The sequence below is a fragment of the Lepidochelys kempii genome, chromosome 10 (assembly GCF_965140285.1).
Source record: "Lepidochelys kempii isolate rLepKem1 chromosome 10, rLepKem1.hap1, whole genome shotgun sequence".
Classification (NCBI taxonomy): domain Eukaryota; kingdom Metazoa; phylum Chordata; order Testudines; family Cheloniidae; genus Lepidochelys; species Lepidochelys kempii.
This window is the reverse complement of record NC_136389.1, coordinates 4,429,290-4,447,575: the sequence shown is the minus strand read 5'-3', so window position 1 is coordinate 4,447,575 and position 18,286 is coordinate 4,429,290. Positions and strand designations below refer to the sequence as shown.

The following is an 18,286-nucleotide window of genomic DNA, read 5'->3' as shown; positions in this document are numbered from 1 at the left end:
TTCATCTAGTTTCAACTTCCAAAAAAAAGTATCCCCTCCTTGTTGGACCCTTTTTTCTGGAAGTTGAAGCAAGACAAATCCAGACTGGAAATAAGGTGTAAAGTTTTACCAGTGAGGGTAATTAAATCATTGAATACCTTACCAACGGTAGTGGGGGAGTCTCCATCACTGGCAATTTTTCAATCAAGATTAGATGTTCTTCTAAAAGATCTGCTCTAGGAATGATTGTGGGGCAGTTCTCTGGCCTGGGTTACCCAGGAGGTCAGACTAGATGGTCACAATGGTCCCTTCAGGCCTTGGAATGCGTGAATATGCATTCCACTGAAGTTATAGGAAGTGTACTCACTTCCACCCAGTCTGCATTTTGTCCTTGGTCACATACATAAGCCATGATGCATATGATCATGCTGAGCCAAGTTCTGCTCTTGGATACAGCAGTGTAAATCTGGAGTAGCTCCAGTGAGGTCAGTGGAGTCACTCTGGATTCACAGATCAGTGTAGCCAGAAGCAGACTGTGACTGATACTAGTGAATCAGTCACAGTAAAAATCCTCTCCAATACCTTGTCTGACCCTTCCATCCTTCTGCCCTAGGAATCTATGAAAGATGCAATCATCCTGCCCAAACGAGGCAGGGCAGAACCAGCCTTGCTGACATGCCCAGCTTTTCCAGGCCTTATAGGATTCATCTGTGCCAGCTCTTCTTTTCCTCTCCTGAAACAGATGCCAGCCAACAGGCACTGAGGAGGAAGGGGAAGCCTGGTCAGCTGGGGTCTCACCTGGGAGTGAAAAAGCAAAGGCAGTATCTCAGTTGCAGATAAAATCCCCCAGCTGGTGCTCCCGGTAGAGCAGGAGTGCCTCTGACATGCTTCTTCTGCAGCTTGCAGGAGGATTCCTCCCACTCCTGGCTGTGCCCAGTATAGCAGGAAAGATGGGAGAACTTGGTGACCTGAGGGCAGGCTTTGGGCCCAAGCCTCCCTCCATGGAAGTCGATAGCAAAACTTCGATTGACTTTAAAAAGGGGCAGTTAGCTAATGAATCCCAGAGCAGGCTTATTATGCCCACTGTAAAGAGCCCTGCGTGGAGCTGCGCGGTCATCTCATTTCTGGGAACAGCCAGGGGAAAACGGCTTCTCCTTGCACTGCCAGCAAGGGTAGTGCACAACTGATGCCTTGTATCTCAGAGTGCCAATGGCCATTCCCTAGACAGCACGAAAGAATTAGAGGGCAGGATCTAGGGGTTGTCCCTGAGTCCCCAACAGACCCCTATGCAGCTCAGCTAAGAAAAGGCATCTCCAGGGATCAGAGTCTCACTGGACCAGTTTCCCCCATGACTGTCTTCTCAGCAGCCCTGTGGATCTCAATACATGGGGAGAAGACTCTGGGATTGACTGATACCAAACTCCTCTTACACCAGACACTGAAAACAGGGACTAGTTTAAGCTTATTAATAACGGCACCAGAAGAAGACAGAACAGCTTAGGCCTGGTTTGAAGTCCCTTTATTGGAGGTGCCAGGTTACAGTGGCCATGTGTAATTCAATCCCCTACAATTCTTCCTGGGTTTCTGGCTTCTCCTTCACCAGCTGTTTCTTCTGAGGGCCCTAAAACACAAATGGACAGGTGAGAAGAAGAGATCCCATCACCACTAGCTGATGAGTTCAAGATCCACATTACAAGCCTTCCCCAAGTGTTACCTAGAAAGGCAGTAGGTGAGCTGGATGCTGTGGAATTTCTATTCAGATGTGACCACTTTTCACTGCACAAGGCTTGCAACACAAGCTTCATTTCTATTCTCTGGCTGCGAACTCTCAGCTCTCCTCCTGAACGACAGCAGCTGTCTAGCTGTGGTCTCTAGAAACCCTCCTAACCCTGGAGGAATGGGGGTAATGAATTGCCTGTCCCTGGACTGGCAGTTTGCTTAGCTGGGCAGCATGGAAAACTTCAATGACTGGTTTGCTACTGAGCCCAGCAAGCTGGCCTGGGGTGATTGGGAAGATTGAGTGGTAAAGTAATCATATTGATTACATTATAGCATCATGACTGTGACCAGATAGATGAGGTTGTGTCAGGAGAATTTCCTATACAATTCTGTTTCAGGAGGTTGCATATGACAACTCCTTCTGAGCAGAATTTTGGAGTAGGGGTTTCTGGTTTGGGTTACCATCAAGAGGATAGATTCTCAGCTGAGTCAATGGAGCTACACAGATTTACACCTGCTGAGGACGGGGTCCCAGCTCTTCTAGTTAACAAGAGAGGGAGAAAATGGTGGTCCGTGCTTTGTGGGGCTATTGTTTTGCTTCTGCCCAGCTAAATGTTACTGAATTAAATTAAAATGTGGGGAAGGTTCTGGGTGCTCAGCCCTCGACAGGTGAAGTTCAGCTGCTTCAAGATAATGGGTTTAATAGAGCAATATTTCTGTGGCCACTTAGGACTTAATCAATGTCACCATGCTGCCACCCTGGCCACTCAGAGGTGACAGCAGGGACAGAACTCATATCTTCCTGCTCCATAAGCTCAGCCCCCTAGCACATGAGCAAAAGGAGAATCTCCAGGAGTGGTCAGTGTCGAAGCTGCAGCCCTGTCCATTAACCTCCAGCTATCCCGAGAGTGGTGTGAAGGGGTTTTATAGCCAGTCCTTCTTACCTGGAGAGAAGTTAAACATATGTGAAACTGACTAGTCTAATACTCAATCGGCCAGATCCAAACCTGGTGTAAATCAGCATCGCACTATTGAAGTCATGGAGCCATGCTAATGCACACTGGCTGAGGATCTGGTCCACTTAGTATCTAGTCAATTTCACTTTCAGATTTATCCCACAGCACAAGGCGGTGGCGGGGTAGGCTGCAAACACTATAAAGGAATGTTGGTCTGGTTTTTTGTTTATAAACCCGTTTCTGCTGAGATTTTTAAAATGTATATGATTTGGGTATTGAAAAGCTTATTTACACAAAATCCCAAATATGAGGCCAAATCCGACCTGACCTTTTTCCTTTAAAAACATTAAAAGTTTAAGGCAGTCCAATCAAATCAAAGAAATGTACAATTAGGAGTGAAAGACACCATATGTCCAACAAGATGCTACCAACTTAACGGCTTGTTGAATGCACTGTGAGTGCAAACTGGTTGACCATATGGTACATTATTTGCTGGCTTTGGCTAGCTTGTATGACTCTCTCAACCGTCATGTTCCCTCTTTAGCATTGTTTCTGGCAGCTGAACTGCCCTTTATGCAAGACAGTCCTGTTCATTGATTTGGTGGTCTTTATTTTCTGGGTCAGGTCCTCAGCTGGTGTTAATCGGTGTAGCCGCCTTTGAAATCGATTGAGCAAGGTTAATTCACACCAGCTGAGAACCTGGCCCTCTGATTGCAAAGCCAGCAGAGAATTAACTCACCATGAAAGCTCTCTTCTCTTGAGAAGTCTGGAAGCAGCCATGGCCAAACTTGGAAGTGGTATCAATGAACTTCAGTTCGATGGGTTCCAGAGCCCGACGGCTGCTGTGCACTAGAAGGGACTGGAGAGCAAAAGTCACAACACATTAGGCTTATATTTAACCAGAAAGATGAAAGCATGCTTTGATGTGGGTGGAGTTAAGACATTTTATGCATGTCCATTAGCCAATCACTCCAGCAACAGTGGTTTCCTCCGAGACACACCCCAAGTAGCTTTCAGAGTAGCAGCCGTGTTAGTCTGTATTCACGAAAAGAAAAGGAGTACTTGTGGCACCTTAGAGACTAACCAATTTATTTGAGCATAAGCTTTCATGAGCTACAGCTCACTTCATCGGATGCACCCGATGAAGTGAGCTGTAGCTCACGAAAGCTTATGCTCAAATAAATTGGTTAGTCTCTAAGGTGCCACAAGTACCCAGTGACTTTAAGTGCCCTTGCCTCTCAGTTCCCACTTGGAACTGAAATGAAGTAGCAGAGTGTGTCAGATTATTCAAGGACCGCTTCCAACAAATGGCAAAACAGTTCTTAAGGGAGACGAGACTGGCTGATCTGAAACTGGAAACACCATATCAGTGAGAATGGCCTGTCAACACACCTCTCTGGGAAATGGCCCCCTGGAAAATCACTACATGACTCACAAAATGAGGTCCTTCCTTACGCACAGCCTCTGCACTTACTTTCGAGGGGGGAAGAGGGGGTTACCTTTCTGAGAGTGAGCACCCGTTTCTTAGTGCCCATGACGCAGCCCTTCAGCATGATGAAATCATTGTTGACTGCACCGTAGTGAGGAAATCCACCCTGCAGGAAAAGACAGAGGACAAGATTGCAGCGGTGAGATGTGTGGCTAACAGATCTGCATCAGGAAGTGACATCTGCTATAGCAAAGCAGGGTATTTATTATTTAATTATTAATCATCCTTCTTATTAACTAACCATTAACATGCTTTGCGCTTATCGTACGCAGTGCAGCCCGTCCGTGAGGTCTACAAATACTATTACCCCCATTTTACACGGGGGCAAGCTGTCACAGAGGATAGAGCTGGGGCTGCAATCTTTTGTTCAAAACCATTTTTTTTAAATGGGAAATAGACTTTTTGTCCAAACTGACATTTCCAACTTGGATGAGATTTTTCTGGGTTTCTGCTGACAAACCAAAAGCCTGTAAGGCAAAAAATGCCAGCTGAAAACAATTGTTTGTTGTTGTTTTTTGGATGTGGAAAAGCAAAAATGTTGCAACTTTTGGTTACTAAAAAAAACAAAACAAAACAAGGAATTAAAATCAAAATTCGTGTGGCCAGAAAAAATATTTCCCAACCAGCTTTTCCCCAACAGAAACCTTAAGTGACTTGCCCCAGGCCATGTCTCTGGTCAGTGGCAGAGTCGGGAATGCAGAAGTCCCAGCTCCAGCCCCAACACTTCCTATTTCTTTAGCCCTTTTACCAGCGGTGTGATCGTCTTCTCGGTGACATCGTAGTTCGTCGCGGCGCTGTTCTTCACTATTTTGCCATCTTGTATGTGGACCCCACGGCCAATACGGTAAATCTGGGTGAGAGCCCAGGTTGAAATGGAGTTAATGGCTTTAGGACACAGTTACAAACAAAGTGTCACCAACCAAGCACAAAAAACAGAGATGCCAGGTGGGGATAAAACACATAGGCTCATCTCAGATGTCGTCAGCAGGCAATGGATAGAGTACATCCCTGCCCATGGGCATGGACCACTGTGTCTGGACAGCGCCTAGCACAATGGGGTCATGGTCAGTGACTCAGGCTCCCACGCGCTATGGTAATAAAAATAATCAACAATAATAACATCACCAAACAAAGCCTTAAATTCCCTCCTGCCCTGAAATTACATGCATGACAGAGAGATGGCTCAGTACAGGAGAGGAGAGGGAAGGGGGCTCGAAAGGAGGAGAAACTGCACTAGGCCCAAGGGAGGTGTCACATCGGTGTCATACCTTCTTGTTGAGCTCCGTGCGATGGTGGTAGCCCTTCTGGCCAGCCCGGGCAATGGAGTAGCCCACCCGGGCTGGATGCCAGGCTCCAATGCAGGCCACTTTGCGTAAGCCTTTGTGAGTTTTCCTTGGGAGCTTCTTGGCATGCCAGCGGCTGGTTACCCCTAGGGAAGCAGGACAGGATGATACTATAGGAGGAGCCAAGGGGGACAGGTGGTGGTGCTTCAGAGCCAGAAATCAGAGCGAGTGCCTGGGGGGTTTGTCTTACGTTGCATCTCAAGTTATGAGAAGACGGCGGGTCAGATTGAAGCAAACAGCCATTTTCAGAATCGGGGGCCCATGGACAGAACTGTACTCACTTCGCATTGAACTGACTGCACTACGGTGTGTCCCCCGCACATGTGAGCACACACACACTCTGGTTTGGTCAGCACTGAAATGACCTTTTGTCCTTATTTTGTTTACCTCAGATTTCGGCAGGCCAAGTGCCCTTAGGGCTCCCATGAGAACTAAGCCCATAACTAATGACAGGGCATTTTGAACCTGATAAACAGAACCAAATCTGCTAAAAAGAGAACAGACGTATGGGAACAAACCCAGCGGCTCTTTGGTGTCCCTCGTGAACTGAGGTGTGGGGCCTCTCTGTCTGGCTGCTGCTCAGCCGACATCTCGAGGACGACCACCTCTACTGGCACTAATTGTCCACCTCCCCCGTCGATCATCTCGGAGGATGAAATAAGGGAGTGAGAAATGAACCCCCATCTTGTCCTCCAGAAGAGGACCCCCAGGACATGGGGGGTTGCCGTGTACTGTCTGTGGGATGCTCGCACTACCACTGCCTCTGTTGTACCCACTCTGGGACTAGGCATTTCACCAACACTAAAAACAATGTTTTAAAGAAATGTACAGGCAAAATAAAGTGGAGTCTGTTCTCCTGTGGATGTCACACAAGGTGAAGCTTTATGCATCAATGTTAATTATTCACAATGATGCATAGATTCTTCACTGTGTTTAATTGTGAATTACTATTAATTCGATGAGGTCAAGAAGCCATGCCTTGACAATCACAGATTAGTAAATAATGACTATTAATAATAATATTAAGTCCTCAGCACTCCTATGGCTTTTTCATCCACAGATCTTGAAGCACTTGACATAGCTGTCAGTGTCACTATCTCCATTTTACAGATGGAGGAACTGAGGTGCAGAGAGGGCATGCAACTGGCTCAGGGCCACAGAGTGAGTTGGTCTGAGCACTGGGATTATAATTTAGGTCTCCCGACTCCCTGTCCCGTGCTTACTCCACTAGAAAATGGCCTCCCCCAAGAGCATCAAGGAGGCCTCACAGCACAATACCCACGCAATGTGTAAGCACCCCTCTGCCCATCCTCCTCAGAGGATCCATGCCAAGTCCCATGGCAAAGGACCCTCCCTCCCCCTGTACCTTTCATCCCGCGCCCCTTGGTCACCCCGATGACGTCGATCATTTCGTTCTGGCTGAAGACTGCGTGCACAGAGACCTGCTTCTCCAGCTTCTCGTGAGCCCAGTCCACCTTGTCGGCCACCGTCCCGCCATTCAGCTGAATCTCCATCACGTGGGCCTTCTTCTGACGCAGCGGGAGCAGCTTCATCTGCATTGGGCAGCAAAGGCCAAGAAATGACACCAGGCCTGTGGGTGTGAACGTGTTCCCAGGGGCAATATGTTCCCAGGGAGGAGACAGGGCCAGCTTGGACCCAAGCGGGCTGTTTGCAGTTCAGTCTGCCTGAGTCTAGCTAATCTGTCTACCCAGGTGTACGTAAAGCACCCACTCACTGTGCTGTCTCCCCAGCAGCGAAGCCCTAGATGTGGCATTTCAGGGTCTCTTATGCTTTTATTATATCTCAACAGGGCTGCAGACTCCTGGCTGGGGAGGGGGAGAAGAGCACTCACCGGGGGGGGGTCCATTCGCCCTGGGAAAGAAAGAGGCAAGCAGGTGGCACCTGGCTTTACTCTCCTACCACCCCATCCAGCCAGCAGCATGAACAGGACTCCGAGGGAGCTGCCTCCAGCCCCTGCAGCGTGGGGACAAGTCAGCCTGAGAGAGAGGGATGGAACCGAGAGGGGGAGAATCCTAGAGGGTCCCCCACAAACTAAACCCTGATGGGGAAAAATAACCCGTCAAGCCATGAAGTGTCTGTTGTGTGAGTGAGACACACCCAGTGCGCACGCTCACTGAGCACACGCACGCGCACACACTCACTAAGCACGCGGTGTGGCTAGGAACAGAGCGAAGCCCACCCTTCCTGGGGCAGCCAGGCACAGACAAATGGAAACTGGGCTCTGCTAACTAGCATTCACTGTGGAGTGCTGCAGAGAATCCTCTGAGCCCAGGGGCTGGATGGATTTTAACGGGAGCCTATCTGTGGGAACTGTGGGCGTCGCTGAAGCTCACCAGCTGTGCAGCAGCAGCATGGATACAACCACAGGGCCAAACCCTCCAGCCCTTACTTATAGGGGCAGTCCTAGCAGCTCCAACGGGACTATTCAGAGGCAGACTGGGGACTAGCCCAGCGGCGTTTTGTGCTATTGGCCTGCATTTCCAGCTGATTACTCTGCACCATGGGCGGCCTCCCTCTCCCCAGCCTCAGCAGCACTTGCCAGCCCCGCCAATGCAGCTCAGACCGATGCAATCCCACAAACAGCCGTGCGACCAGCCCCAGGCTCCCCAAGACTATCCCCTCCTCACGGTGCTAGAAGGCAGCGCTGCAGCATCATCTTCCCTCCCAGCGACCTCACGCGGTGTCACATCCCACTTTTCAAAATCAGCTGGTAGTGATGGCTGCAGCCCAGCCTGTCCATGTCACATGGCCAGACACAACTTTAGAACTGCTGTGGCAAGCTGACAAGCCCAAACTAGCCCAAAGGGAGGCCTCTGTGCCCTCGGGCCGGCCCAGATCCTCCTGGGCTCTGCGGAGTTGAAAGCTCCCTAAGGATCCAAATTCAAATAGCCCCTGAATATCCAGTCGCTCTGGCACCTGGCAAGCCCTTCCCTGCAGCCAGGCTCACAGGTTATTTTTACCCCATCACCTGACACCAGTTGCTAATTTGAGATGAACTCATCAGTGGGCCTCTGACCCTTGCCGGGTGCCAGCGTTACACCGTTCACTGAGGGGCTTGGGAGCGATGCCTGCTCCCTCCCAACGAGCTTGCGAGTGCCTCTGGCACTTCCCACTGCGAGTCCTGTGGCTTCTCTGGGGTCCCATGCAGCAGCAAGAAGATGGAAAACCCCAGGCCCAAGCCTTCCACAGGAGTCGGGGTGTCAGTGCCAGGCTCCTGGGAGAATCCAAGTGTAGAGACTTCCATTGTGCCCATTGGATTCCCCCTTGCACTTTCAAATGGACAAGGTTGCTCTCTGGTAAGTGGCGGCAACGGTCAGCATGCACATCCCACATCTCCAGCACCCACTAACCTGCCTGCTACTCCAATCCCCGGACCAGTGACAAGAGGCCCCATCCCCCTCCCAGCCAACAAGACCCTCCATTCCCCTCCAGTGATGAGAAGTGCCCTGATTCCCACTTGCTAGTTGCTCTCAGCTTCCAAGCCCTCACCCCACTCAAACAGGCTACTGGGGTCAAGCCACACACCCTGTGTGAAGTGCTGACCTGAGTGTGGACGATGACTCGAATGATCTTGCAGTACTTCTTCATGGCCGCAAAATCCTTCTCTAGCTGTTTCTTCCCGTCCTTGTCCTGCCATTTTTTGCAGTACTTGGTGAAGGCCTTCTTCTTACTCTTGTGCCTAAGGACAGGAGCCTTTTAATTATGCTGGAGACTGGAATAATGAAGCACAGAATCTCAGAAACACAGTGCAACATGTGTGACAAGGTTGCTTAAGTGCTTAAGGCATGCTATTGGAAGCATCATGCATCCATGGCTCATTGCACCAAGCTGACGTGAACACATGAGACCATTAGAGGGAGCTCAGAGTAGGAAATGGTGAAAGGACATTAATGAACTGACAGCGCTTGTAATTCTGGCAGCTTTTTTTATAGAGACTCCAGTTGATGCCCACTGATTTGCTCACTTAGTGAAGTTAAAATACACCAGCAAAAATAGAGCTAAATAGAAATGAGACAAACCAGTCTCTCTAGTGAGGATCACGGACATTTTATGGGCCAGATTTGAAGGCATGTCTACACAACTATTAAAGCCATAAGTTTGCTCAATTACAAAGACTCAAGCGATCACTTTCCCCACTGCCGCTCCAAGATTTGGGGAGTCAAGCTCTACAATGGTGCGGAAGGGCCACAGGCTAGATTTTGCTTTAATTTACACCCCCGGAAACCTGGAATTACTCTATTGACTTCAATGGAGTTACTTTGGTGAACCAATTACAACGGTGAGCAGAATCTGGCCTCAGCTACGCGATGGATAATTAAATTGTGGAACTCCCTGCCACATCACCGAGACTAATAACTCAGTACTATTATTACACTAATCAGAAATTTGTGTGCACACGTTTTTATTCACAGAAGCCAAAACGGTCGTGTCGCACAACTGTGCACAATTAAACAGCTGCTGGATTTCACCCCAGAGGCGGCTGCAGATGGGTGAAGGATTCTAGTGTGGATACATTACGGGGAGCCTTTTGTGGCTAACATGGGGGTAGGGAAAGAGGACGCTGTTACAATTGCCAGGAAATCCATGCGCTGAGAGAGTCTTACCAGTTCTTGTAGAAGCGGCGTCTGCACTCATCGCTGAGGTGCTCAGCAAAAATGCTCCTGAAATTTCTCAGGCCCCTGGGGGTGTCTATGTATCCCACAAGCCCAACCACTACCAGAGGCGGGGTCTCCACTATTGTGACTGCTTCCACCTCTTCCCTCTTGGAAAGCTCTGAAATCAAAGGGTGTAACAGTGAATTCAATGTGAGTTGACTGCTCAGCGTCTCACAGGACAAGGTTCTTTCAGGGGAGCCAGGGGTGGCCAGTAATTCTCTTAATTAGATACCCAAGTTCATGGTGCTCAATGCACCTTCAACTACACTGTGTCCCAGCAGAGGGCAGCTGTCAATTGGTGTCTCCGTCTTTTATAAAAGCAAATTAGCTTAGAGCAGATGGGGATGCCAATTGCACAGAACTGGAGACCTACCTTTGTCTACTGCCCAGAAAGCAACACAACTTCCCCACCTAAACGCTGAGACCCCATGCAGAGTATAAGGGAAGTTATCCCTCCATGGGCCATTCACTGCTTGGCTTCTTTGCCAACAGGGAGCTAACTAATACCAGCTGTGCTGATGACCTTTGATATAACGTAGGAATTGCACTGAGAACGTCTAAACAGCTGCCAGATTATTTTTGGTCATTGGTGAACTGCCATTTCAAATCTAGGCTAGGTTAGAGAGGAAGGGCTCCATCACCCATTTCCAAACCCCAAGAGCTATCCATCCCAGCCGGCCATAAGTGACTTTTCCCTCTATTCTTTCCTGGACTCGAACTAGCTGATTCAATCAAAGCCTCTTACTCAGTCCTGGCCTGTGAACTTCTCGTAGGATGTGCGTCATGCCAGCTTTGTAGCCCAGAAAGGCTGTCAGGTGGACTGGCTTGCTGGGATCATCCTTGGGCCAGGTCTTCACCTTCCCTCGGTGACGCCGGCTTCTCTTATGAGGGAGGAAGCCCAAGTGGCCATGCCTGGGAGCTGAAAACTTGCGATGGGACTGGGGGAAGGCAAGAAACAAAAAGGATTCAGTTTTACCTTCAAACCCAGAAGGGTATGGGCCTGAGCCAATGCTGACTGAAGACAATGGGAATCCTTGGACTTCAGTTAGATCATCTCTATGTATATTACAGATTTCAGGACAGCAGCTTGTTACATCAGGGCCCATCTGCTATATGGTGTTTAGAAATAAAAAAGAATTATATGAATTACAAAGACCATTATGTATCTCGCCGATGGATGGATAATCTCAAAGTCTTCGCAGACCTGAGAGAGGAAATTCACAAATAATTTTTTCCTCCATTTCCAGTAACAGAGGAAAAGATCTCCCTAAAGGGACAGATTTTTAAGTTTATAAATGTAGTCCCCAGCCTTTGCGTCAAAGCATTCAAGTCTCCGTGAAAACTGCTGACGAGGATTTGCTAAATAAAACACCCAGACTATAACTGTCCTTCTTTCAGCTAAGAGATACACAATGTTTTCCAGTTTTGCCCCACTTTGGCGTTCATTATTATTCTTAATATGTGTCATAGCCACACATAGAGGGCCCGGTCAGGGTTTGTACAGCATTGTGTGCGGTGCTGCACAAACCCAGAGTGAAAGCGAGGCCCTGCCTTGATGTCCATACATTCTCATCCAGACAAGCAACAACCAATGGCAGGAACTAACAATTGGACAACATGGGGGAGGGTGGACGAAGGAAACCATAAGAAGAACATGCACATACACAGGCCAAATATGTACTTTGTAAAGCAAACTATGAGAATTAACTAGAAAAGTCACAATCATGAACTCAAGCTGTGCATAGCAACCACTACCCCTTTGGAGGAAGTTGGACAAATTCTTACAATAGCCGCATAAAGTTGAGGTTAAGGGAATCAGCCCAGCAGCAAAGGGGTAAATTTACATTCACTACACTACAACTCCCTCTTGTTTATTCAGTAATTCCAGTACCAGGTTTCCCTTTCCCCTAAGCTTATTCTCCAACCCAAAGTGGAACTGACTGTTGATTTCAAGCCAGTTTCAAATGTGCTGGTTTAATCTGCCGAATGAATATCTCAAGCCATTAAATGTTCTACCCTACAAGCTACAAGACATTAACATGGAACGTTACAGACCATGGGAAGTCTTCAGCACAGATCAGCAGCCCAACGAGGCAGTCACCAAATACCTCTACAGTCTAATACCTAAGATGTTTATCAGTCTGAAGACACAAATTTAGCTGCTGGCTTCATTCAACGCTATATTCATTTCATACTCAGCAAATCGGCCAGGGTCTGACTCTAACAACAGTTGATGTGGTAAAGGTCAATTGCCAGTGTCTTAATTTACCACAGAAACAAACCGAACATGAATGGAGGGAATTACAATTGCTACCTACAGCACAATATATGAAGACAAAATTCTGCCCTCATTTACACCTAGGCAACCCCATCACTCCCAACTAGATAACTACATTCCTAATTAACTACCTCCAGAGTTTTTTTTTTCTCATGCACGCCTGCCCTGCTGGCAACTCCCCAAGAGCAGGGGCCTAGGACTGGTATTCCCAAAGGGGATGTTATGATTGCTTTGTTACCCCAGGGCAGGGAAGATTCCCCTCCTCTCAGCAGTGTGATTTCCTGTACTTAGCAGCACTATATTTAGAACTATCACTAAAGGGCAGCCAACATATTCCGTGTATATACTGCTACATAAATTGGCCAAATCCTGAGCTCAGACCCCGATCCTGCAACAAGTTCCAGGCAGGTGGATCCCTGACCCCACGCAGAGCTCATCACAGGACTGGGGCTTTCAATTCATACTCAGTCCAAACTCATCCATTTCTCTAGGTACGGACAGAGTAAGAATCTCAGGGTCCCCTCCCCACCCACCGCCACCCACCAGTCCTGTATTGTCGTCTCCTGTGCTCTGTTCAGCCCAAACAATGAGGGCTTTCACACAGTCAAACAGATCGCCTGGGGAGAAGCATTTCCTGATATCTCTTTAGCCCTTTCACTGTGCAACGCTGACACAGTGTCTATTCAACAGCAGTAACATTTCTTTAAGTGATGATATTTCATTAGACCTATTCAGAGAGGACATAACAGGTGCGTAGGCCAGCATCTGGTGGTGTGCTTTAGCTCAAGTAACTAGCTGTGCAGTAAGAAAGAGGTTAAAATCTATCAGTAAAGTATAATTTAATAGCCCTTGTTTGTTTTTACTCATTTTAGTTACTTGGGATCTGCTTAATCCTTTACTTTAGGTCTTCCATAGTCTGCCTATCCGGAGGCTAATGGGATCTGACAGGATATGTAAGAGTTAATATTGTCACCCATCTCTATGAAAATCAAGACTGTTCTGATTTTCAAATATTTTTCCTGGACCCACAAACAGCAGCTCACAGAGGTCTCCAAAATATCCCATCTTTGAGCAGAAGTGGGGTGGGGAAGGGAGATGCAAATACAATCCCTTCTTTCTTGTAGGTCCATGTTGCACCATACAGTATCATGTTGTGCTGGTACTTGCACTAAATGAAGATTTTAAAAAGAGAGGCAAATTGGCTGTCTGATAGGATGCCATCCGGCCTATGTTGTTTTCTCTTTTTTTACTAGCTTGGCTGAGGTTTGCATTTGCACGAAAACCAGTTAAACCTCGACAGATGCCAGATCTTTTCATATCTCTACATTTAGTAATAAAAATAAAGCCCCTGTCTGTGGAGAAAAAGTGACGGGCGTCATCAGCGGATCGTTTTAATCCTTCCAAAAACAGCCCCATGTCTCACAACAAGTGAATGTTGCCACAATATCCAGCTAAAGCATCACTACAGGTAGCAGTGGGATTGCCCACTGTTAGTCTTCAAGGGCCTGATCCTGCCCCCTTTGAAATCTAAAGGAATTTTGTCCTCGACTTAAATGAGAGCACAAATCCTTCCCCCTCCCAAAAGCTCCAGAACCACTTAACCAGGGGCCTTTCATTTTTCTCTTTTCAAAAGCTGGCCGCGTCACAACACGCAGGGCTGCGTGTTCCCGTGTTTCTGAGCGCAGCAGGGCCCTCTGCCCGAGGGGATCCAGCAGCGCCCGGCGGGGGTTCCCACAAGAGGCGAGTCAGGGCTGCGGACTGGGAGTCAGGACGCCGGGGTCCCACTCCCGGCGCTCACCGCAAGCAAAGGCGGAAACAAGAGCCCAAGACCCCCAGCAGGCAGCGTCGGGGTTCCTGAGCTTTTCCCGGCCCCCGGCAGGGAGTCAGGGGGCTTGCGGAGTTTGTGCCAGGGGGACTCATCGGTGGTAGGGGTCCCAGAGGGCTCGTGCCGGGGGCAGGAGCCCTGGGCCGATCCCCCGGGGTGGCACAGCTCTTTGCGAAGGGCGGTTCGAGGCTCCCCGGGGGCAGTCGCTTCGAGGCTGGGAAGGGGGTCCCAGGGGTACTGAGCCACTGTGGCCCGTTCCGGATCCCGCTCTCCTTGGGACTGAGGCGGCCCTTAGGAAGGAGCCAGGGGTGCATGGGGCGGGGACAGCATTGCGGGGGGGGGGCAGTTGCCCCCCCCCCCATTTGCCAGGCTCTAATATAATCACATATCACGGTGCTACATGTTGACCCCCCACCCCTACCCCCACCCCCACCCCGCCGGCGCGTGCTGCCCTGGCAGAGGCTCCCTCCCCGAGGCAACGACCGGAGGAACTACATATCCCAAGGGGCATCGGGGGGGGGGGGGAAATGCGTAGCGCTGCGCATGCGCATTGGGCGCCCCCCCGCGTTTTCTGCCCCGGAAACGAGACTCTCTCTCCCGAAGCGCCGCGCGGCAGGACGCTACCCTGGTTACGCAGGCGTCTCCGTCACCTTTGACCTTTGCCCCCCCCCTTCCAGCTTGTGTAGGGGGGTCGCCATCTTGTCCGGGCCGGCGGTGAAGGAGATTCCGGGCCGCTGCTGTGTCGCGATGCCGGATGACTGGGACCCGGAGGTGTACAAGGGGCCGCCGAGCCGCACCCCCGTCCCCGAGAAGCGGACGTCGCTGCCTAACCCGGTCACCATCATCCAGACCCTCTTCTACTACAGCGTCGACGCGCCGGTCACCTTCTTCCGAGGTAGCGGGCCGGGCCCCTGCCCTGCCCTGCCCCGCCGGGTGGATCGGGCCCCCCTGCAGCCAAGCGGGGGTGGGTGCAGGGGGGCCCTTCCCCCGCCCCTAGCCGTGCCCGGACGGCGCCCGCCTCTCCCGGCCCATCCTCCCCGTGGAGCTAGGCCTAGCCCCGGGGCACGGCACGAACCTGCTTCGGGCTGCACGCTCGGGTCAGGGTTCACCCCGACCCCAAGCTGGGTCCCAGCCGCCTAGTAGGGGAGCCCCGGGCACCTCTCCCTGCCTGACAGCTGCTCGGCTTCATGGATAGGGTGACCAGACAGCAGCTGAAAAGGCGGGACAGAGGCTGGGGGTGATAGGCGCCTATATAAGAAAAAGTCCCCAAAAAACCAGGGCATCTGGTCACCCTATTCATGGACATCCCCAGCTGACCTGTTGCTGCCGGAGGGTCATGGGAGACCGTCCCCTCCGAGCTCCATCCCAGCCACGTGCAATCGCTTCATGATTCCCGCTTCATGAATCCCTGTTCCATGAATCCCTGTTCGGTTTGTTCCCCCTGGGGCACCCGGCGCTGGCCGCTGTCAGAAGACAGGAGACTGGGCTAGATGGACCTTTGGTCTGGCTCTTAGGATCTGCCCCGGACAGGGCGTGGCACTCTGGGGATGTGTCCCACTCCCATCTGGCGGTACTGCCCAGTGCCAGGTTGCTTTCAGTGCCATGTGCTCTCTGGAGTCGTCCCCCCGCCACACTCCCCTTCAGGTTATGGCACTGATCCCTTATTGCTTTTTGATGGAGTCATTCATCAGTTCTGATAAAAGTGAAGAACGCTGGTTTCCCTTCCCTGGTTTGTTTTGAACTCCCTGGTAGAAAATATCAGGCTGATAACCCAGAGGGCAAGTGACCTGCCTGATTTTGTGACACTTAAGACATCGTAGTTAAGCGTTTACTGTATTTCCTTAGTGTTCCAGCTTAGCAGTCTCTCAGCAGAGTTAGTTCTGGAAAGTGATGGCAGATGGACATGCACCTGATATTATCAATCATTCCTGCCTAGTCAGTGGTACATAGGCTGTATAGAAAGTAACTCGAGATTTTGTTGCAGAACAGAATACATACTGCAAATTTCCTTTCATTTTTATTTTACAAGTCACCCAATACCTGTTAGGTTACTGAGACAATTTTTGTTGTGTGTCCTGTATGATTTCCATCCTAAACAAGAATTGTACCGTGTCCAGTAGTTGTTTTAGTTGGTTCTGTCCATCTCTTGTTTAGCAGGGTTTGAAGGAAATATTTGATTAGTACCTTGAAGGTGCATGAATGTGGTGGTTGACTCTTGCAGAATGGATTGAGCGCCAACATGCGAAGAAAAAATTTTATTACTATCATCGGAATTACCCCCGGGTGCCGGATCTAACGGAGTGCTTGGAGGATGACTACATATGCTTCTTTGAAGCTGAGGCACAGTGGCGGAGGGACATGTATGTATATCTACCGCATAGCTGTCGTGGCTTTGGAGCCTTATTCCATTGACGAAACCTACTGACGGGTCTCTTCGAGCACAAGATTTCTGTGCCTGATTCAGTCATAGCTTGTCATAGTAGATATTCCACACTGAGGTTTCCCCCAGCTCCTGCTCCACTTTAGGAAGCTTCTCTGTGGCTAGCAAAGCCAATAAGCTTCCTTAGAAGCTTATTTCAAATATTGGGCAGCTGCTGGTTTTCATCCATCCCTGATAGAGTTACAAGTATCTTTGCTGCAGCATGCCTGAGCTGGGCTCTGAGAGTAGAACCCAAAGATCACTACTGATTCTCCTTCTCTGATGCCACTACATACGGCATTGCTGCCAGGCTCCTGGGGCTTGATTTCGCTTAGTTCTGCTTCAAAAAAATTGTATCCCCTATTAAAGCAGCTAATAAAATAGCCTCTTGTTCTATCCAGAATGTAACTAATTACAGTATTCTCCAGCTGCAGGAAGTTATTGCCACTACCGCAGTTGCACTGATCTCTCTCTCACACAGGAAAGTTGATCAGGAAATTGTGAAGATAATTCAGGAAAGGGTGGGAGCTTGCCAGCAGAGGGAAGGACAGAGCTTCGTTCAGAACTGTGCAAAGGAGATGGAGCAGTTTGCTCAGGTTGCTAAAGCCTATCAAGATAGATGTGAGTAAGGCCATTTAAGGCCTCAATTTATTTGAAAAATGTTCAGGTTTGACTGCGCCATGACTGGGGGGGGGGGGGGGGGGGCAGGAGAGGATGTCTACTATCCTAAACCTAACCTAAAGATTTGGAGACTGGTGCCCTCAGCTCGTGAAAGAGGGGCCCTAGAGCAACCCTCTTTGGTAAGTGCTCAGAAAGGAACTGTGGCTATGCTTTATTCAGAGCATGGGTGGGCAAACTATGGTGGCCTGCAGGATTGCCACCCCTGTGGCACCATGGGCCCTGTGCTGCTCCGGGAAGCGGCCAGTACCACATCTCTGCAGCCCCTGATGGGGGGCAGAGGGCTCCTCATGCTGCTGTTGCCTGTGGGTACCTCCCCCAAAGCTCCCATTGGCTGCCATTCCCTGTTCCTGGCCAGTACCTACAGGCAACAGCAGTGCGTGGAGCCCTCTTCCCCCAGGGGATGCAGAGACGTGGTGCTGGCTGCTTCCCAGAGCAGTGCAGGGCCAGGGTCAGAGCAGGCAGGGAGCCTGCCCTGGCGCATACCACTGCCATCCTGGAGCTGCTCCAGGTAAGTGGGGCCAGATCCTGAACCCCTCCTCCCTGCCTGCACCCCAACCTCCTTCCCTGAGCCCCCTTGTACACCCTACACCCCTCCCTGCACACCACAGCCCAGCCCTACATTCATAGCCCTGCATGCAGTCTCCCCACCCAGATGTCGCCCTCAGGCCAAAAAGTTTGCCAACCCTTGGTTCAGAGGATGGAACTGTAACGAAGGGGGATGGATGGTATTTAAAACATTGTTAAAGTCTTCAGTGGGGCATCAAGCTAAAACACCTGCTTGAACACATCACAGCATTTCTTCTAATCTTGTTTTAGATGCTGATCTTGGTGGCCCTGGAACTGCCAGAAAATGTTTAATGAAGCAGAAACATAGAATGATTGCAGAAAGAAAAGCAAAAGATTAAGCTCAAATCTTCAATG

At 49.9% G+C, this 18,286-nt stretch overlaps 1 protein-coding gene across 6 annotated transcripts; it reads right to left on the bottom strand.

The window, feature by feature from the left end:
• Positions 1–1,487: 1,487 nt before the first annotated feature.
• On the bottom strand, positions 1,488–17,375 carry RPL3L (ribosomal protein L3 like). Of its 6 annotated transcripts, none has more exons than XM_073361724.2 (10): positions 15,583–17,375; positions 10,908–11,271; positions 10,112–10,280; positions 9,051–9,186; positions 6,853–7,039; positions 5,412–5,572; positions 4,892–4,993; positions 4,154–4,249; positions 3,394–3,513; positions 1,488–1,600 (listed from the first exon to the last, which is right to left on the bottom strand). In XM_073361724.2, the coding sequence occupies exons 1-10, from the start codon at positions 15,601–15,603 to the stop codon at positions 1,544–1,546; spliced, it is 1,413 nt and encodes a 470-aa protein (XP_073217825.1). In that variant the 5' UTR covers positions 15,604–17,375; the 3' UTR covers positions 1,488–1,543. The 6 variants fall into 6 exon arrangements, with proteins under 6 accessions (XP_073217825.1, XP_073217829.1, XP_073217826.1 ...); XM_073361728.2 differs by having other exon boundaries at positions 11,139–11,271; XM_073361725.2 differs by having other exon boundaries at positions 10,908–11,268.
• Positions 17,376–18,286: the final 911 nt, after the last annotated feature.